A 20,977-nucleotide genomic window follows, 5' to 3' on the forward strand; every position below is an offset into this window, starting at 1 on the left:
CATTAAAGTCTTGTAATAATACTATAAATACAATAAAATAAATCTATAATTTTCATATGTCAATATCAATTAGTTACAGTTCTAAAAAAAATGAAAACTCTCTTAAGCGAATGCACACATCCACTTAAATCACATTATATCAAATTAAACACTGTAATAAGCTTTTCGGTTTTGCCATTTTTTCAATATCAATTCCCTAGAATATTTTCGACATCTTTGGGGCATTATGTAGACCTAGACCCATTAAAAATTCCCATGAAATCTTTCTACTAATTAGTTCTCCAACAATTTTCCATATCATTACAGTGGATATGTTTGAATATCTTATAAAACTAATGTACACACAAAAATTAAAACTTTATTAAAAAGCTTTAAGATTTATATTATTAAGCTACACTTATAGATTTCCAATAGCAATTTCGTGTAAAGTGTCTAAAATTGTTTAGTAATAACTCAATAATTTTTTCCTTAAAATTCTTTCTTAATTATAAAAAAAAAGAAAACCAAAAGAAAGTTGAAACTTCCTTTTATCTCTCACTCATTAATGACCATCATTTTGGTATAATCTATCAATTACCTCGAAACAAAACGTTAATAATTAAAGCGTAACACCGTTACATGTTTTCATGGACATTTATCAACGCCACAAAAAAAATGGGAACGAACAAAATTCTCGTAGCAAAGCCTCCTAATCACCTCTTCCGCCCCTTCTTTGTTTGTCACCGATTAAAAAGCTTATTATAAATATCGCATTGGTAAATTGATCTTTATCTTCATTGCGATTCACCACAACACAACAGCTTTCAAATATACCGCTGGCCTCACTTTGTGTGTGTGAGTGTGTTGGTGGCGCTGGTCATTGATCAAAAAGTCAAGTTTAAGTTTTTTTTTTTTGTATTGATGCTGCCTTTTTGGCTCTGTGTGATTATTAAACGAATACAATTGAGCTCTTAGTTAATATGTCCACTCACTGTAGTGTTCTGTTTACTTTTCCTTGTTTATTTTGTAATTAATGAATGGAATTCTTTTCTTTAAGTAAAAAAGGCAAAATAATTTTACACAAAAAAAAAATCAATAATAAATTTGAAAACTAAACCATTTCTCGTCTAAAAATTCGAAATTCCCCACTCCATTTAAGATATTCGGTTTTTGTTGTAACTACATACCTATACGGCTAAAGGCATATTTTATTACTATGTATTGGGAATGATTGATTGATTAGCGGCATCTTTATGGTTTTGTAAACATCATAGGTATTCGTGTTGTTTGTTTTTGTTAGTTTTATTTTTCTTCCATTCGTTTATTCTTGTTTTTGTGTATGTATATGTATAGCAAGTTTTGTTCAGCAGCATCAAACAACAATGACATTATCTACCCCCTAATCGTTGACTAGTAGACAATCTATGAAACCACCATCACCACCACCACCACCGTCCACACCACCCATCATAAGAAACACAAATTCCGTAAAAATCCCCAAAAAAATGTATGAAAGCGCCACACACAGTTATTTTTAAACAACAACTATACGTAAACAAAGCCCCATTGTACATTCAAACACAACATATTTTACTCCCCACTTGTATTTTCACCATGTTACTGGCCCACTATGGTGACCATAAATGTGTACTCTCTTTATTGCTCTCGATATTTGTGTTGTATTGTATATTGTTGGTTGGGGGGGTATGAGAGGTTTGTCCATATTATATTTTGTTTTTATTCCCCTCTTGACAAGAGAGTCTATGAGAGATAGGAGGGTATATTAAGATGTGTATTTTGTTCGTAGTGGTGGTGGTGTGGCGTATGTTGATTACAATTTCTTTTGGGAGCTCAGTATTATTTCATAGTGATGGAACGTTGGAAATACTTACCATTTATGGTACAATTTCAATGTGGGCTAATCAAACGTACATTCATTTAATAAATCTTAAAAAAAAAATCTTGAATAGAAAATCTTGAATAGAAAATATATACAAATAACCTACTTATGGTCAGTTTCTCATCCTTCGATTAATACTTAACCGGTTAGTTAATTTTTTGAATGGGAACAGCTGTTTTATCGACACGATAAATATTAACAATAAATTGAGAAACCGACCCTTAGTCTACACCGAGAAAAAAGTGAACTGTTTTATAGGAAGAATGAACTACCACGCACGAAAATTTAACTAAATTTTACTCCACATTTTGAGATTTCCTCAAAGCGTTGTTAAAACCAGGAATTTTAATGCCCTGTTGTACTTTTTAATGGCAGTTCACGAAATTACATCATCTCATAGAAGAAAAAATTAACTTAAAGTAAAGAAGAAAATCATTGGGGCAAAATCATGATAATTTTAACCATACACACAAAAAAAATTTCTGGTTCAATCACGAAATTAATTGATCCAATTAATTTTTTAATTGAAATGTCTTCAATCACAGAAATGATAGTATCAATTAAAAAATTAATTGAAGGTCAATTAAAAATTAATTGGTTCAATTAAAAAATTAATTGATACTATTAATTTTTGTGATTGATTTTTGTTTCAATTAAAAAATCTGTTGAATCAATTAAATTTTTTTATTGAATATTTTTTAAAACTCAATCAAAATTTTAATTGGAAACATTTTCGAGAAATTTTTTTCTGTGTACAGTAGTTCATTCTTACTATTTTTGGGAATCGTACGAAAATTTTCTTTTGTTCTAGTTCATATTGAACTTATGTGTACGGTCATTGAACTTTATACTCACGTTTAGTTCATAAAAATTTTGTGTTATACACACAAACATTTTTTTTTCTGAATCAATCACGAAATTAATTGATCCAATTAATTTTTTAATTGCAATGTCTTCAATCACAGAAATGATAGTATCTATTAAAAAATTAATTGATCCAATTAAAAAATTAATTGATACTATTAATTTGTGTGAGTGATTTTTATTTAAATTAAAAAAGTTGTTGATTCAATTAAATTTTTAATTGAATATTTTTTAAAACTCAATTAAGATTTTAATTGGAAAAATTTTCGTGAAATTTTTTTCTGTGTACTTAAAAAAGTAACATTTCATTAAGCTGTGGAAAATTTCGATAAAAATAATAAAATTTAACTACAAGCAAATAATTTTTTTCCAATAAAAATAAGTTAAAATTAGCGTTAGTTTAATTACGGTTTTTTGTTTGCTGTGTATGCTTTTGTTTAACTATTTGTTATTTGTAAGAAAAAAAGTCTCATTGTCCATTGAAATGTACCTCACTTTACCATCACTGTGTTGAAAATAAAAGTCATGTGAGAGCATTTATTTCATTTCATAGACTCACCTAAATCTCTCCCAATATACTTAGGCTAAGATCGAGAGCAAAGCTCCAAAGAGAATGTGATTTCTTGACAAATTGTGTGTGTGTGTGCGCGATTGCCCATGCTATATGCATGGTACAATAGCTTTTTTACTGTTTTATATTGCTAAAATACAATCATTCTTGATTAGTTTTTTGTGGCGCTCACAGTGAAACGGTATATCGAAAACAAACCACTTGGAGCATTTGCTCGTTCCCGTTCGCTTAATAAATTTCAAGAAAAAAAAACAACAACAATATAAAATCAAGCAAGAAGAAAATTTAACATATAATTACAAATAAATGCTTCAAAGCTAACAAAATGTAAAGAAATTAAGAAAAATCCATGTGTTCATTTTTCGATACAAAAAACAAAAAAAAAAAACAAAAATGATGTAAAATCTTTAGTAAAAATTTATTTAGTAAAATTTATTTATGATAATGTATAGAAATTTTTGTGTATGGTGTGTTAAAAAAGGCAAAATTTTTTCTGTTTAATTTCAAAAAGAAAAATCGATGTTCATAATCCGTTTGTGTTCGTGTGATGTGTTGAATTTAGTTTTTTTTTTTATATTAAATATATTGTATTGGGAATAAACCACAAAAAAGTCTTAATCTACTGCTTTTCAATCTGTGTTCAAACGTGTAAAAAAACCCCAAGAAAAATATCTATACTCAAATAAAACAATAAAAATATTGTGCTTGGCAAAAACAAAACAAATTATCGTAATAAAAAATATTCTTTGGCTGCCGCAATAAAGGAAAAATACCGAATTCCTTAAAATAATCATCATAAAAAAGACAACAACAACAATAATAACAATAACAATACATATATAAAAAAGCCGAAGCATACGAGACAAACAAATCCGATTATTATTTAACCATTACCCCACCACTTGCTTCACGAGTGGTGAGAAATACTTCAGTGAGAGAGTCAAATAGCAATTGCGCGCCACTAAGGAGATTTCGTATTGTCGTTGTTGCCAGAGTTGAGAGAGAATCGTCTCAAGAGATAAACCTACGTAAAATGTAAGTGGGCCAATATGAAAGACTGGCCAGCTATAATACAAAAAACATACATACAAAAATGGGGCTCCTCCAATTACTACAAAACATAGAGTGTATTTTTGACGCATTGCAGTTAGAGCTGAGAGAAAAAAACAAAATACCTATACATACCTATCCACGAGTACGAAAGATAACAAAAAAAAAATGTGTGGATTAAGTACACCCATACAAACAAAATAAATAATTATTTATTACAATATAATGTAATAATTTGATGTTAGCAAAGCTTAAAATCGTCTTGGACATAGTAGATACATTTGGAGAAAAAATAATAGCTCGCTATATTACTCTCCTCTACTATGATGCCTATATATATGAATCTCTCTTTGTTTATCTTTCTGTGTACTCTAATAAATCACTCCCAATCAGTGCTGCCGCTAGTGAAAAATTGAGTGAAGTAGATTTTGGAAAAAAGTGGAGTAGATTGAATAAAATTGAAGTAGAATACATTTTTGAAAACTAAACAATATAATTCATTTTATTATATCCTCCACTATAGGATGGGGGTATATTAACTTTGTCATTCCGTTTGTAACACATCGAAATATTGCTCTAAAACCCCATAAAGTATATAAATTTCATCCGATCCAGCTGGAATTTGGTACATGGTTTCATCATATGATCTCTAACAACCATGCAAAAATTGGTCCACATCGGTCCATAATTATATATAGCCCCCATATAAACTGATCCCCCGATTTGGCTTGCGGAGCCTCTAAGAGAACCAAATTTCATCTGAAATTTGGTACATGGTGTAAGTATATGGTATCTAACACCTATGCAAAAATTGGTCCACATCGGTTAATAATTCAATGATTAAAACCGCTATATTCATCGTAATTAAAGGAATAGGAAAAACAATTAGGTAATATGGGGAAAAATTTAAAAATTTGAAGCAGAACAAAAAAGTGAAGCAGATTTTTGGAAGAAGGAGTGACGAAGTAAATTTTGTGAAAATGAAGCAAAATACTTCGATTGAAGTAGTAGCGGCAGCACTGCTCCCAATGCTTGTTGTTATGTTATTCAAGTCTATTACAATTTGTTTTGTCTATGTGTTGTGTTGTGGTGTTTTTTTTTCGGGGAGTTTATTCTCCCCAATTCATGCTATGGTTATTTTCGTTTTGTTATGCCTCAACAGCCACTTGGCGCCTCTAATACCCAGCACTGTTGGCGTAGTTAGTTGTAAGTCAGATGAGTGAAAGGCATATATACAATGGAATTTTACCTTGAGCCCCATAACCAAATGAGAGTAAATGTCAATGCGTTTGTGTGAGTGCGTATGTGTGTGCATGACGAGTGTTCATGTGATTTGCCAAAACGATGAAAGATGTTATACAAGTATGAGTAGTATATGTGGTGGATTTTGTTACATCTAACATATCTCGAAAAATATTTCATTCATAAAATTTACAAACATTTAAACAAAACAGAAAAAAAACTACAATAGTAGGAAAAAATCATAACAAAATGGGAAAATATTTCATTTCACTTTTTTCGCTAATCATATTGTTCTCACATTATGATTTTTTTTTGAAGAAAGTTAGTTATGGAATTTTTAAAACCTGTACCAACACACACATATATATATTAACAAAAAGTACCGTTAATTTGAGAAGAATATTTTTGTTTTACAGGTGAAAATCTAGAAAAGACAAAAGGTGTCAAAACATAGAGAAAATTTGCCTCTTTTGTGTTAAAAGTTAATGGAATGATTTAAATACATATAATTGCAAGAATTAAAGTAATAAAATTTAGATTTTCAATGTGAATAATGAAGTTGGAATATTAGGATTTTGGAATAATATATAGACTACAGTTAATAATAGCTTCTATAATGCATATTTGCCACTTTGTTATATGAGAGAAATTCACCACTGTGGTATCACAATGGTCTGAATACTCTCAAGTGAGCCTGAAATAACAGACTGCCACTATACCTAACCTAATCTAAGATTTTCTATATGTGAAACGTACCTATTGCAAATATTTTAAGAAAAGGCTTATTTCTTCGTTTTTTTTTATGGTATTTTGGTAAAAAAATAAATAAAAATTAAATCCATAATGTTGAGACGATTGCTATTTTTTGCTGTTTTTGAATTCTTATTATTATATTTATTTCTTTTTGTTATGTTTTTAATTTTATTTTTTTTTTTATATATATTTTTGTTGTCATGTCGCTTCCTTATATTGACGTCCAAACTGTCTAGACATTTGACTTTATTGTTTTGCTAGCCCCATAAACATGCCACAACGTTCCCAAATGTCATAGGAAATTTTTTTGAAATGTTTATTCAATCAAATATATAATAAATTAAAAACAAAACAAATAAAAAACAATACTATAAGTTCCCATTTTCCTGGATGAATAGCGAACGTATCGTTCTTGATTTGTTTGGCATAAATGTTTAAATGATTTCTATATGGCCACAATGACGGTGATGTGATTCTTTATTTAAATATTCTATTTATTTTGTTGTTATACATGAAGAATATACATACATACATCTATGAATGAGGCAGATCAACGGAAGAACAGTCATCATTAAAAAGCAAAATAGTGATATAGTGTTGAGACATAAACTATAGAAAAAAAAAACATTTGTTGGAGGAATTTCCACAAGCGATTAGGAGGTAAATGGAAGATGAAGAAGACAAAAAGTCTTTCTCATGAAAGATAGATTATCCAAAAAATAATGTTAAATATTATTATGCATATTTTTTTTCTGGTTTCTTGAAAATTTGCTTTAAAAATTTGTTGCACTTATCTCTTGTTTTCATTTTCTTGATTTTGTTATAATGATGTCTGTTTCTTTATATATATATATTTTTTGTTTTTTTTTTTTTGCTTTTATAAATAACTTGATTTGTTTTTAAAATAAAAATACTGTCTATGGGGATGAGTATTGGGTGGTAGTGGTCATCATGATTATAGCTGCTCAATATCTAGCTACCCATAGAGATTTTCATTGAATATTTTTGTTTTTTTTTTCTATTTTGGGTGTAAACAAAATCATAAAATTTAAAAAAAAAATAATAATAATAATAATAATAATAAACAGCTTAATAAGAAGAAAAGAATGTTTCCAAAAGCTATTTAAAATGAGTAAATCTCAAAAAAATAAAATACGGAAAAATTTAATGAAATTATGGAAAATTTTTCTTTTTCTACTTATTAAGTGTATATAAGAAAAATTTTATATTTCTTTTTCAATATTTATATAAGAGAAAATTTTATATTTATTTTTTTATTGGCAATTAAAAAATTACTACAAAGATTACATTGAAACCAGCAAATATTTCCAGCTCACATTAGATTATCACGAGTCTCGAAAGTATTTTTCAAAAACCATATGTAGATATTTTGAATATTTTGCTACTGGATAAAAAAATTCTGACACTACCTTTGATCATTTATTTGCCTGGTGTGGCCATAGCCATAGCTTTTCTTGACATGTCAACAAAACCAATAACCTACTTCTTTAATATTTATTTATTTTTTTATTTTTTTCGTAATAATTAACACCTATTGCAAATAAAGTTCTCCATTATAGATACGGTTTCTACGTGTATTAAACCCACATTTATATGCTCTATTAAACTCGAAACTCAAGTATAATTATGGATTTATTTAAAGCAAAAAAAAACATCATACGATGTATATATGCATTAGTTAGTTTAATATAAACAGGTGTATAATAGTATTATAAAAACTCATTTAAGGTTAATGAAGTGGGACATTCAAATATCGGATAGATACAAAGACTATGAATAACGAGTTCATAAACAAAAAAATATTCTTTTTCCATAATTTAAGATGTTTGAATGTTTACGATATGAAAAAAAATTTTTATCGAGAAATTTTAATTTATTTTAGAAAATTTGCAAAAGGAATTAAATTTAAATTTAAATTAATTAAATTAAATTAAATTAAATTAAATTAAATTAAATTAAATTAAATTAAATTAAATTAAATTAAATTAAATTAAATTAAATTAAATTAAATTAAATTAAATTAAATTAAATTAAATTAAATTAAATTAAATTAAATTAAATTAAATTAAATTAAATTAAATCAAATTAAATTAAATTAAATTAAATTAAATTAAATTAAATTAAATTAAATTAAATTAAATTAAATTAAATTAAATTAAATTAAATTAAATTAAATTAAATTAAATTAAATTAAATTAAATTAAATTAAATTAAATTAAATTAAATTAAATTAAATTAAATTAAATTAAATTAAATTAAATTAAATTAAATTAAATTAAATTAAATTAAATTAAATTAAATTAAATTAAATTAAATTAAATTAAATTAAATTAAATTAAATTAAATTAAATTAAATTAAATTAAATTAAATTAAATTAAATTAAATTAAATTAAATTAAATTAAATTAAATTAAATTAAATTAAATTAAATTAAATTAAATTAAATTAAATTAAATTAAATTAAATTAAATTAAATTAAATTAAATTAAATTAAATTAAATTAAATTAAATTAAATTAAATTAAATTAAATTAAATTAAATTAAATTAAATTAAATTAAATTAAATTAAATTAAATTAAATTAAATTAAATTAAATTAAATTAAATTAAATTAAATTAAATTAAATTAAATTAAATTAAATTAAATTAAATTAAATTAAATTAAATTAAATTAAATTAAATTAAATTAAATTAAATTAAATTAAATTAAATTAAATTAAATTAAATTAAATTAAATTAAATTAAATTAAATTAAATTAAATTAAATTAAATTAAATTAAATTAAATTAAATTAAATTAAATTAAATTACATTAAATTACATTAAATTGCCATAATTTGTTTTTTTTTATTTTTATAAAAACGTTTTATATTTAATTTAATTACCCCATCTTTCGTAATTTTGACTTTATTTCAAGAGACTATAATTTGCATGGTGAGCAAAAATATGAACCAAAATTTAATTTCTTTTTCCTATTTTGTCAGTAGATGACAGAGTAGCCGTCAGACTATTCTTGGATTCCTGTCTATCCAGGTTTAAGTTAATTTTCGATTAATATAATTTGGAATTTTAATTTTATTTATTTGCTGTTTATTTTAATTTCATTCTAGTTTTGAGTATTTTAGAACTTAATTTGTTGTCCCATTTCTTGGCGGCTTTGCTGAAACTTGATTGCATGCCATGCTTCGCTTCACATATGCTTGAATATTGCATGTTTATAAACAATCGCTACCTTACTTTGCGCCACCACCAAATCGTCGCCGGCTCTTGGCCAACAACCTGAGGGCTTCCTCCTCCTTTGCACAAAAAAATGAAATTCAAGAAAAATAGAGCCGTTGTACTTTTTATTGAAGCATAACATGTCTGCAACACCACCAGAACCAACACCATCAGATCCTGATGGCGACGCCATGGTTGGCATTCTATAGACGCTTTTAAAAAATTATATTTTTTTTAGCTAATTTTAAGTTTGGCAAAGAAAAAAAAAAATAATAATAAAGGTAAGTAGGAAGCAATAACAATAAACTATAAAACTCTAAATGGGCAGGAGTAAAGGTAGATAATTTTGGGATAGATTACAGGGTATAAGGTAGGCCAGGACTGAAATAAAACTGGCAACAATTTTGTACTATGGAGGATGTATGTTATACCTGGTGAGGGGTGGTAATATTAGTTGGTGGCTTAATGATGGAAGATTAGGTTGTTTTTGCTTCTTTTTATTTGCTTTAATTTTACAAAAATAATTTATTCGCAAAAAAAAAAATATCAACAGCAATGAGTCCAACAAGACTTAAATCTGGCACAGAGGCTCATCGTCGCCGCTATGGTGCACCTTGTCTGATTTTGGCCGCTAAATGGATTTGTTTTTTTTTTTTTGCTTCTATGGCTGATTTAAAAATTCTCGCTTTTGCCATGCCACTTTTTGTTGTCTATAAAGCAGAAAATGTGTGTTTTTTTTCTATTTCTCGTATGGCGCTCTCATTATTATTGTGAGGTGACTGGCTGACGCCTTTATGCTACAATTAACTAACGTTCATTTTTGTTGTTTTTTTTTATCCAAAAATGGGAATAAATTATAGTCATTATCATATTATTCTATTGTTTATAGTGATATTGGAAGAAGGCTGTTTAAAATCAAAGAAAAAAAAAACAAACTGATTCCGATTATTGGGTTATTTGGATTTGGAAATTTTCATTGATAAAAAACCAATTATTTAGATTTGTTATATATATTTTTTTTCAATGAATTTAAATTAATATATATAATTTAATTTATTTTAATTTAATTTAATTTAATTTAATTTAATTTAATTTAATTTAATTTAATTTAATTTAATTTAATTTAATTTAATTTAATTTAATTTAATTTAATTTAATTTAATTTAATTTAATTTAATTTAATTTAATTTAATTTAATTTAATTTAATTTAATTTAATTTAATTTAATTTAATTTAATTTAATTTAATTTAATTTAATTTAATTTAATTTAATTTAATTTAATTTAATTTAATTTAATTTAATTTAATTTAATTTAATTTAATTTAATTTAATTTAATTTAATTTAATTTAATTTAATTTAATTTAATTTAATTTAATTTAATTTAATTTAATTTAATTTAATTTAATTTAATTTAATTTAATTTAATTTAATTTAATTTAATATAATTTAATTTAATTTAATTTAATTTAATTTAATTTAATTTAATTTAATTTAATTTAATTTAATTTAATTTAATTCAATTCAATTCAATTCAATTCAATTCAATTCAATTCAATTCAATTCAATTCAATTCAATTTAATTTAATTTAATTTAATTTAATTTATTTAATTTAATTTAATTTAATTTAATTTAATTTAATTTAATTTAATTTAATTTAATTTAATTTAATTTAATTTAATTTAATTTAATTTAATTTAATTTGTATAGTCTTAAGTATTTAACAAAATTTTCAAGAATTAAAAAAAAGTATTGTAAACCATTGTAACCCAAAAAGGCTCAATAAAGAAAAATATGTCTTAATTTAATTTAATTTTATTGTATTTTATTTAATTTAATTTAATTTAATTTAATTTAATTTAATTTAATTTAATTTAATTTAATTTAATTTAATTTAATTTAATTTAATTTAATTTAATTTAATTTAATTTAATTTAATTTAATTTAATTTAATTTAATTTAATTTAATTTAATTTAATTTAATTTAATTTAATTTAATTTAATTTAATTTAATTTAATTTAATTTAATTTAATTTAATTTAATTTAATTTAATTTAATTTAATTTAATTTAATTTAATTTAATTTAATTTAATTTAATTTAATTTAATTTAATTTAATTTAATTTAATTTAATTTAATTTAATTTAATTTATTTAATTTAATTTAATTTAATTTAATTTAATTTAATTTAATTTAATTTAATTTAATTTAATTTAATTTAATTTAATTTAATTTAATTTAATTTAATTTAATTTAATTTAATTTAATTTAATTTAATTTAATTTAATTTAATTTAATATAATTTAATTTAATTTAGTTTAATTTAATTTAATTTAATTTAATTTAATTTAATTTAATTTAATTTAATTTAATTTAATTTAATTTAATTTAATTTAATTTAATTTAATTTAATTTAATTTAATTTAATTTAATTTAATTTAATTTAATTTAATTTAATTTAATTTAATTTAATTTAATTTAATTTAATTTAATTTAATTTAATTTAATTTAATTTAATTTAATTTAATTTAATTTAATTTAATTTAATTTAATTTAATTTAATTTAATTTAATTTAATTTAATTTAATTTAATTTAATTTAATTTAATTTAATTTAATTTAATTTAATTTAATTTAATTTAATTTAATTTAATTTAATTTAATTTAATTTAATTTAATTTAATTTAATTTAATTTAATTTGATTTAATTTAATTTAATTTAATTTAGTTTTGTCTCATTAAAACAAGAGCAAAATATTTCTTTTTTAATTCTTAGTTTTTTGTTTCTGTTCTCCATACTATGACTTAATTGATCTGTTTGGTATATTTCCAAGAAATATATTTTTAAGATTTATGAAGGAGTTCGGTTTTTTTTCTTAATTGTTGATTTTCTTTTGCATTTTTATAGTTTTTTTTTTCATTTCTAAATGCGTTTGTTGAGTGAGTAGTGCTGCTGTTTCTCCAAAAGCATGAGTAACACCATTGCCATACACATATCATGAGAATGTATGAAAAAAAAGGAAACAAAACTGCGTTACGGTAGCATGAGATCATAATTTATTTATTTTCAAACTATGACACCAATATCTTTGTGTAAAGAAAGAAAAAGCAATACGCAAAAACACAAATTCCCCGAAAAAATAACAAGATACATGCCCCCAATATTATTAGCGAGATGGCAAGAAGAAAAAATCTCCATATTTGGAGATTGAACAAGTATTTTGTCGCTAAACATCAAACAATATCGATATTCAGTTTAGATTTCTTTAATTTTGCCAAAATCAAATACACAAAATTATTTATGTCAATCGCATACCAATATCGCATCATCTTCTTTAGCTTACACTTCGTTTTGATATTGATTAGAATACTAGCTGGTTTGATGGGTTTTATTTTGAACACCTGCCTTGATTTAATTTATAGTGTTTTTTTTTTTCAACTTATTTCACTATCTACTCTTTAAATTTCCATTTTCCAAGATCTCTTTGACTTGTGTTAAAGTGATGATCTGTTCCATGTCTGTCTTAATGTCTGCGGTTGCTGGTTATTGTCTTTGGCTACGTCACTAATGACCTCCAGACATTAACGAAAATATTGACGAGAGTTAACTCACCTTTGTTTGCGATGTTATTTTTATTTTGGCCAACAAAAACAAGTAACTCCACATTCTTGAGTGTTGCTATTTATACCCAGCAAACATATAAACATTTAAATCGCAACTTTCAATTTACCCTCCAAATTTAAACATGGATCTAGATTGAATGGAAGAGTTTCCTAAAATTTATAATTTCTGTTAAAATTTATTAAATATTCCCTGATACATTGCCGAAGAAGGCCTTGGGGAAGGTCTTTCGGTCTTTCTTTTTGTTTTATTAAAAATTTAAAAAGAAAATTATCCATTCCCAATTTTTTTCTATAAATAATTGTAAAATTGTAAAATTTCTAATTTAAACTTTATTAACTATTCCCTGATACATTACCAAAGAAGGTCTTGGGGAAGGTCTGTCGATTTTTTTTTTATTAAAAATATTTTATTTATCCATTTCCAATTTTAAAAAATTCTAAATTGATAATTTCTATTAAAGATTACAAAATATTCCCTGATATATATTACCAAAGAAGGTCTTGGGGAAATATTTTATCCATTTCCAATTTTTTTCTAAAAATAATTGTAAAATTTAAAAAAATATATTTCTATTAAATATTCCCTGATACATTACCAAAAAAGGTCTTGGGGAAGGTCTTTTCAAAGATTTTTTTTTATTAAAAAATTTTAAAATTTTAAAAATTTATAATTTCTGTTAAAATGTATTAAATATTTCTTTATACATTACCAAAGAAGATCTTGGAGAAGGTCTTATGACTTTTTTTAATTTAAAATATTAAAATAATATTTTATCCATTTCCATTTTTTTTCTAAATATAATTGTAAAATTTAAAAAAAATATATATATTTCTATTATTCGGTAATGTATCAGGGAATATGATACATTACCGAAGAAGGTCTTGGAGAAGGTCTATCGATTTTTTTATTAGTTTAGTTTAGTTATCCATTTGCAATTTTAAAACAAATTTTAATTTATAATTTCTATTAACAATTACAAATTATTCCCTGATACATTACCAAAGAAGGTCTTGGGGAAGGTCTTACGACTTTTTTTAATTTAAAATATTAAAAAAATATTTTATCCATTTTCAATTTTTTCTAAAAGTAATTGTAAAATTAAAAAAAATATTTATATTAAATATTCTCTGATACATTACCAAAGAAGGTCTTGGCGAAGGTCTGTCGATTTTTTTTTATTAAAAATATTTTATTTATCCATTTCCAATTTTAAAAAATTCTAAATTGATAATTTCTATAAAACATTACAAAATATTCCCTGATATATATTACCAAAGAAGGTCTTGGGGAAATATTTTATCCATTTCCAATTTTTTTCGAAAAATAATTGTAAAATTAAAAAAATATATTTCTATTAAATATTCCCTAATACATTACCAAAGAAGGTCTTGGGGAAGGTCTTTTCAAAGATTTTTTTTATTAAAAATATTTTATTTATCCATTTTCAATTTTAAAAAATTTTAAATTGATAATTTCTATTAAAAATTGCAAAATATTCCCTGGTACATTACCAAAGAAGGTCTTGAGGAAGGTCTTACGACTTTTTTTAATTTAAAATATTAAATTAATATTTTATCCATTTCCAATTTTTTGCTAAAAATAATTGTAAAATTAAAAAAATATATTTCTATTAAATATTCCCTGATACATTACCAAAGAAGGTCTTGGGGAGGGTCTGTCGATTTTTTTTTTGTATTAAAAATATTTTATTTATCCATTTTCAATTTTAAAAAATTTTAAATTGACAATTTCTATTAAAAATTACAAAATATTCCCTGGTACATTACCAAGGAAGGTCTTGGGGAAATATTTTATCCATTTCCAATTTTTTTCTAAAAATAATTGTAAAATTAAAAAAATGTATTTCTATTAAATATTCCCTGATTCATTACCGAAGAAGGTCTGTCGATTTTTTTTATTAAAAATATTTTATTTATTCATTTTCATTTTTAAAAAATTTTAAATTGATAATTTCTATTAAAAATTACAAAATATTAAATATTCGCTGATACATTACCAAAGAAAGTCTTGGGGAAGGTCTTTTCAATTTTTTTTATTATAAAATTTTAAATTTATAATTTCTTTTATTTATTAAATATTTCTTTGTACATTACCAAAGAAGATCTTGGGGAAAGTCTTTCGAAAGTTTTTTTTTTTTGTTTTTATTGAAAATTAAAAAAGAAATACTTTATTTTATTAATTTCCAATTTTTTTCTATAAATAATTGTAAAATTTCTTCTTATTAATATTAAATCACTCAAGAGGCATTGCCTTTTTTAAACTTTCAAAAGGCCTCTTAGATGAAAGCCTTGCAAAATTACCCTCTTTGAGAATTTCACAACTGGTTTTATTTATACGTCGTTTTTTTGTTGTTTCTTTTTTTACCAAGATGTTGTGTGGTTTGTTTTCGTAGCCGACTTTATCTTTGCCTTAGGGCTATATATTTTGTTTGTTTTTTTTTTTTGTTTCATCGTATGTGGTATGTGGGGGGTTCACAGTTCAATCCCCCAAGCATTTGTTTATAACCGAAAACAAGAAATAAATATTTGCAAAACAACAACAGCAATAAAACCTTTACATTTCATATCAAAATAAAAATAAAAACATTTATTTTTATGGACGCGCCGTATATATTTTCAAGCTTTAAAAAATTCTTAGCGACAACAGTAACAACAGCAAAAACCATTGGCAAAATATTTGATATTAGCAACAACAATAACAATTGAACAACAAAAGCTAATTGATTCTTATCATTCTTCTTCTTGTCTTTCTAATTTTAGATTAACGGTCAACAGCCACAGGCGCTCCCTCCTCTAGCAATAGCACCAACAACAACAACTACACAAACAACGGTTTGTGCAACATCACAGACCGGCATATTAGAGCATTCGCCAGCAACGGCGCCGGCGCAACAACAGCAACAGCAATATTTAAATCATTGCTGTAATTGCACCATGCCCGCTATGCCCAAAGAAAAGGCAACCGCTGTATCGTTAACCGAAAATAATTTTAGTGAATTAAATTTCAAAGAATTAGCAAATTCCGCTGCCGTTGTAGCTGCAACTGCTGCTGCTGCTGCCATGGCCACTACAGCAACAGCTAGTGTTAATACGGCGGGACCCATGTCAACGGCGACATCATGTCGTCAACTAAATGCTGTCCATCATCATCATCACCCACAGCAACAACAACAACAACAACGTAATCTATGCGGTTGTGGTAATGCCTCAGCCCCCGAGGTTACCATGCGAACGAAATTTATGACCAATGGTAAGTGGAGAAAGACAAATAGAAGAGAGTGAGGAAAATTCAAAAAATATTTTAAAAACATTTTTTTGTACCAAAATAAAAAAAAAATATGGCTTGCTATAAAAATTATAGCATGCTAAATAACCCATTTCGGATCCCAAAATAAAAATTAAAATCTAAAAGAAATAACAAACACTTTTAAAATGTTCAAAATTTTACAAAACATAAAATATTTGACTTGCTATAATTTTTTATAGCAGCAAGTCAAATAACCGAATGGGTCAAAAAAAATACCATTTTTGTATAAAATATGCATGGAAATTAATATAAAAATTTTATGTTTTCGAAAAACATTGAAAATAATATCATTATGACTTGCTATAATTTTTATAGCATTTTCAAAATTCATCTAAATATTATAAATAAACATAAAAGTTAATTTTTGTTTCGTTTGTTGCATTAATTGCAGCACACCGTAGAGCTTCTACAAAACAGCTAAAAACTTGTATAGCAAAAGTGAAGCAAAAAATATGAACTGCTATAAAAATTATAGCAACTTAAATTATTCAATTTAGATACCAAACTAAGAATTAAACTCAAAAAGAAATTAAAATTGGTTTGCTTTTAAAATATTGTACATAATATAAAATTTAAGACCTGCTATATTTTTATAGCAAATCATACCAACCATTGAGTAACAAATATTACCATGTTTATAGAAAATATGAATGGATATCAATATAAAAAAGTTATATATTAAAAAAAAATATAATTTTTATAGCATCTCCTATATGATTATATAATTAGAATGTAAATATAGAAATTGTGTTTTTATCACGAGCTCCAGCTTCTACAATAAATTTATTTTTTTTATAGCATTAAAAATAAATTAAAAATATGGCCTGCTATAAAAAATTATAGCATCTAAATTAACCAATTTAGATCCCGAAATAAGAATTAAAATGAATAAAATATGTTAATTTATAAAAATTTTACAAAATCTATAATTTTTGACTTGGTATAATTTTTTTTGTAGCATATCAAATAACCCAATTGGGGAACAAGTATTACCGTGTTTGTCTCTAATAGGCATTAAATATTTTTTAGATATTATAAAAATTTAATAAAAAATAACATTTTGACTTGCTATAAAATTATAGCAACTAAATTTATCCCAGTGAGACCAAAAAGAATATCACAATTCTAAAGAAAAATAATATCACAATTCTTAAAATGAAAAAAAAATGTAATTAATTTTAAAATGTTAGACTTGCCATAATTTTAATAGCAAATCAAATAATCGAAATGGGGTTAATCAAATGTTAATAAGTTTTTACTAAATATAAGTGAAAATCGGTACAGTAATTTAAAATATCAATATTATTTTTTTGTTTAACAAAAAATCCAAAAATATAAAAATATGGATTTGCTATAATTTGTATAGCATCTTTTTATTAAGAGTTTAAGGATATACATTTTTTACGTTTTTTTTCTGTCCTATAATATTTGGAGATCTGTAGAGAAGAAATTTTACATTTGAATACTTGTTGCAGATTTTATTTTATTTTATTTTTTTATATTTTTAATTTATTTTATATATTTTATATATTTTATTTTTTTGGTAATTTTTTTTTAATTTAATTTAATTTAATTTAATTTAATTTAATTTAGTTTAGTTTAATTTACTGTAATTTAATTAAATTTACTGTAATTTAATTTAATTTAATTTAATTTAATTTAATTTAATTTAATTTAATTTAATTTAATTTAATTTAATTTAATTTAATTTAATTTAATTAATTTAATTTTAATTTAATTTAATTTAATTTAATTTAATTTAATTTAATTTAATTTAATTTAATTCAATTTAAGGTAATTTAATTTAATTTAATTTAATTTAATTTAATTTAATTTAATTTAATTTAATTTAATTTAATTTAATTTAATTTAATTTAATTTAATTTAATTTAATTTAATTTAATTTAATTTAATTTAATTTAATTTAATTTAATTTAATTTAATTTACTGTAATTTAATTTAATTTAATTTAATTTAATTTAATTTAATTTAATTTAATTTAATTTAATTTAATTTACTGTAATTTAATTTAATTTAATTTATTTTTATTTTGTTTTATTTTATTTTTATTTTTATTTTAATTTTTATTTTATTTTAATTTATTTTATATTATTTATTGTATTGTATTTTGTTGTATCTTATTCATACTTTTTCTTTCTATTTTCCAGGACATTCTTCACCCCTAACAGCTGCTTTAGCTACCCAAAACTCTACACCATCATCATCACCGCAACGTTTATCTATGGCATCAAATGCCAGCAGTATCAACAGCATCAACAGTAGTAACAGCAACAATACAAATTGTTGTCGTCAACGTTATACACATTTCACAAATGGTAGTGCAGTTGTTACGGTTCCTTTTGCCACCTCTGAGTCAACAACAACAACATTAACAACAGCAACAAATCTAGCCTTATCACCAACATCAACAACAATCGGCGGCTCTGCCATGCAGCCATCCACATCCTGCTCCTCCACATCATCCACAAATAATATTTATCCTTCAAAATCTTCACCTCCTGCAGCCGCCACCACTATAACACCACCAAAGAAATCGCCAAAAGATTATTATTTTGGTAAATACATTGGTGAGGGCAGTTTTAGTATGGTCTATTTGGCCAGTGATGTGGTGACAAAACGTGAATATGCAAGTAAGTAGAAAAAAGAAAAAACAATAAAAACTATTTACTACAATAAGTAAGAAAAAATTAAAAAAAAATATATATATTTTCAAAGTTTTCTGTATATAAATAAATATGTTTATATGAAGAGAAGATTTTAGGCATATTTGCATTGTTTGTATTACCTATATGCCCACCAAATATTCGGCCCCCCTTTTATGGCCCACCAAATATTCGGCCTATTACCAATATTCGGTTGTGGCATTAAGTACTAGTAAATGATATAAGAGTGGTGGTAATGAAGAACAAAATGACTAATGATTTTAGATGAGAGTATTTTTTGGCAAGAGAGGAGAGAGACGTAGTATGGTTAAACATCCGTCCTTCCTTCAACCATACCAATCATACATTGCCCTCTCTGTCTGTCCATTTACAGGCAAATACACCACATAGAAAAAAAATCAATCTTGTTGTTGTTTTTGAGGTTTGTTTAATTTTAATGATATTTTTATTGTTTTTGTTTTTCGTTATTACATTATCTCTGCATATTTAAAAATACAACAATCACACAGACAGTGGTATGTGATAAGACCTTTGGTGGTTTAATTTTTAATATGCTACTACTTTTTTTTTTCAACGGACTAAATCAAGTTGACAAAACTAAGGTTTCAGTGGATTTTTTTTAGTTTATTTTTTTTTATTTGTGTCGTTATATAATTTATAATATATTTTCTTGAGTTTTATTTGAACGCAAAACTATACGTGTAGCTACAATGTCATGTGAACAATTGTTATGGAATATTTTGAATTAACATAGCCTATTGAATTTCATTGAATTATTTATTTATTTAATTTAATTTGTTTTTTTTTTGGATTTTCCGTATTGCGTTTTTGTTTTTTTTTGTTGATAATTTATACCATAGTAATACCCCATTTAATGAATTCTTGTATACGTTGTTATTAGCGAACAATTCTAAGGAAATGTATTGAAACTTGATAGTAAATAAATATTTCAAGAAAATATTAGGCATTAGCCTAATGTTTTTTTTAAATTATTTTCTAATGTAAATAAATATAAATAAAATATTTAAAAATTGTGAAATGTTCCATAGAAAAAATATTTAATAAATCCAATTAATTTTTAATTGAAATTTCTTTAATTACGGAAATTATATTATAGTAATCTACGCCAATTAAAGAAACAATTTATGAAATTAAAAAATAATTGGTATTAAATTGATTTTTGTTTTATTTAAAAAATTAGTTGATGTTTTTAATGGAAATAAAATAAAAATTTTGAATGATTGCTTTTGTTTGTTAATGATTTATATTTTAATTGAAAAGTTAGGGGTGTCAATTCAATTTTTAATTGAGTTTTTTTTTTATAATACAGTTTGTAATTGGGTTTTTAATAATTTAATTTTTAATTGTTTTTTTTTATAATTAAAGTTGTTTTTTTTAATCAATTTTAAATTTATCAATTAAAAATTGTTTTATAAAAAAAACTCAATTAAAAATTGAATTTTTTATAATTAAAGTTTTTTGTTTTTTAAATCAATTTATAATTGATTTTTTTTTATATTTCAATTTTTAATTGAATTTTTTATAATTAAATTTTTAATTGATTTTTTTAATAATTATTTTTTATATAATTAATTTTCTTTGGAAATAAAACTTAATAAAATTAAAGAATTTCTGAAATTGTCTGGTTCTATAGAAAAAAAAAGAAATATATATATATATATATATATATATATATATATATATATATATATATATATATATATATATATATTTACTTGAAATAA

At 23.3% G+C, this 20,977-nt stretch overlaps 1 protein-coding gene across 3 annotated transcripts in view; it reads left to right on the top strand.

Moving 5' to 3' along the window:
• Positions 1-20,977, top strand: part of Pdk1 (Phosphoinositide-dependent kinase 1) — a 125,615-nt gene that overhangs the window by 58,325 nt on the left and 46,313 nt on the right. For 2 of the 3 annotated variants that reach the window (XM_075307427.1, XM_075307425.1), the window contains exons 2-3: positions 16,002-16,491; positions 18,717-19,199. In XM_075307427.1, coding sequence (XP_075163542.1) covers positions 16,176-16,491; positions 18,717-19,199 — 799 coding nt within the window. In that variant the 5' untranslated portion in view covers positions 16,002-16,175. Of the gene's footprint in view, positions 1-3,466; positions 4,350-16,001; positions 16,492-18,716; positions 19,200-20,977 lie in introns of those variants that run through there. The other variant, XM_075307426.1, reaches the window with a different exon arrangement.

Source organism: Haematobia irritans, chromosome 4, assembly GCF_050003625.1.
Source record: "Haematobia irritans isolate KBUSLIRL chromosome 4, ASM5000362v1, whole genome shotgun sequence".
Classification (NCBI taxonomy): Eukaryota; Metazoa; Arthropoda; class Insecta; order Diptera; family Muscidae; genus Haematobia; species Haematobia irritans.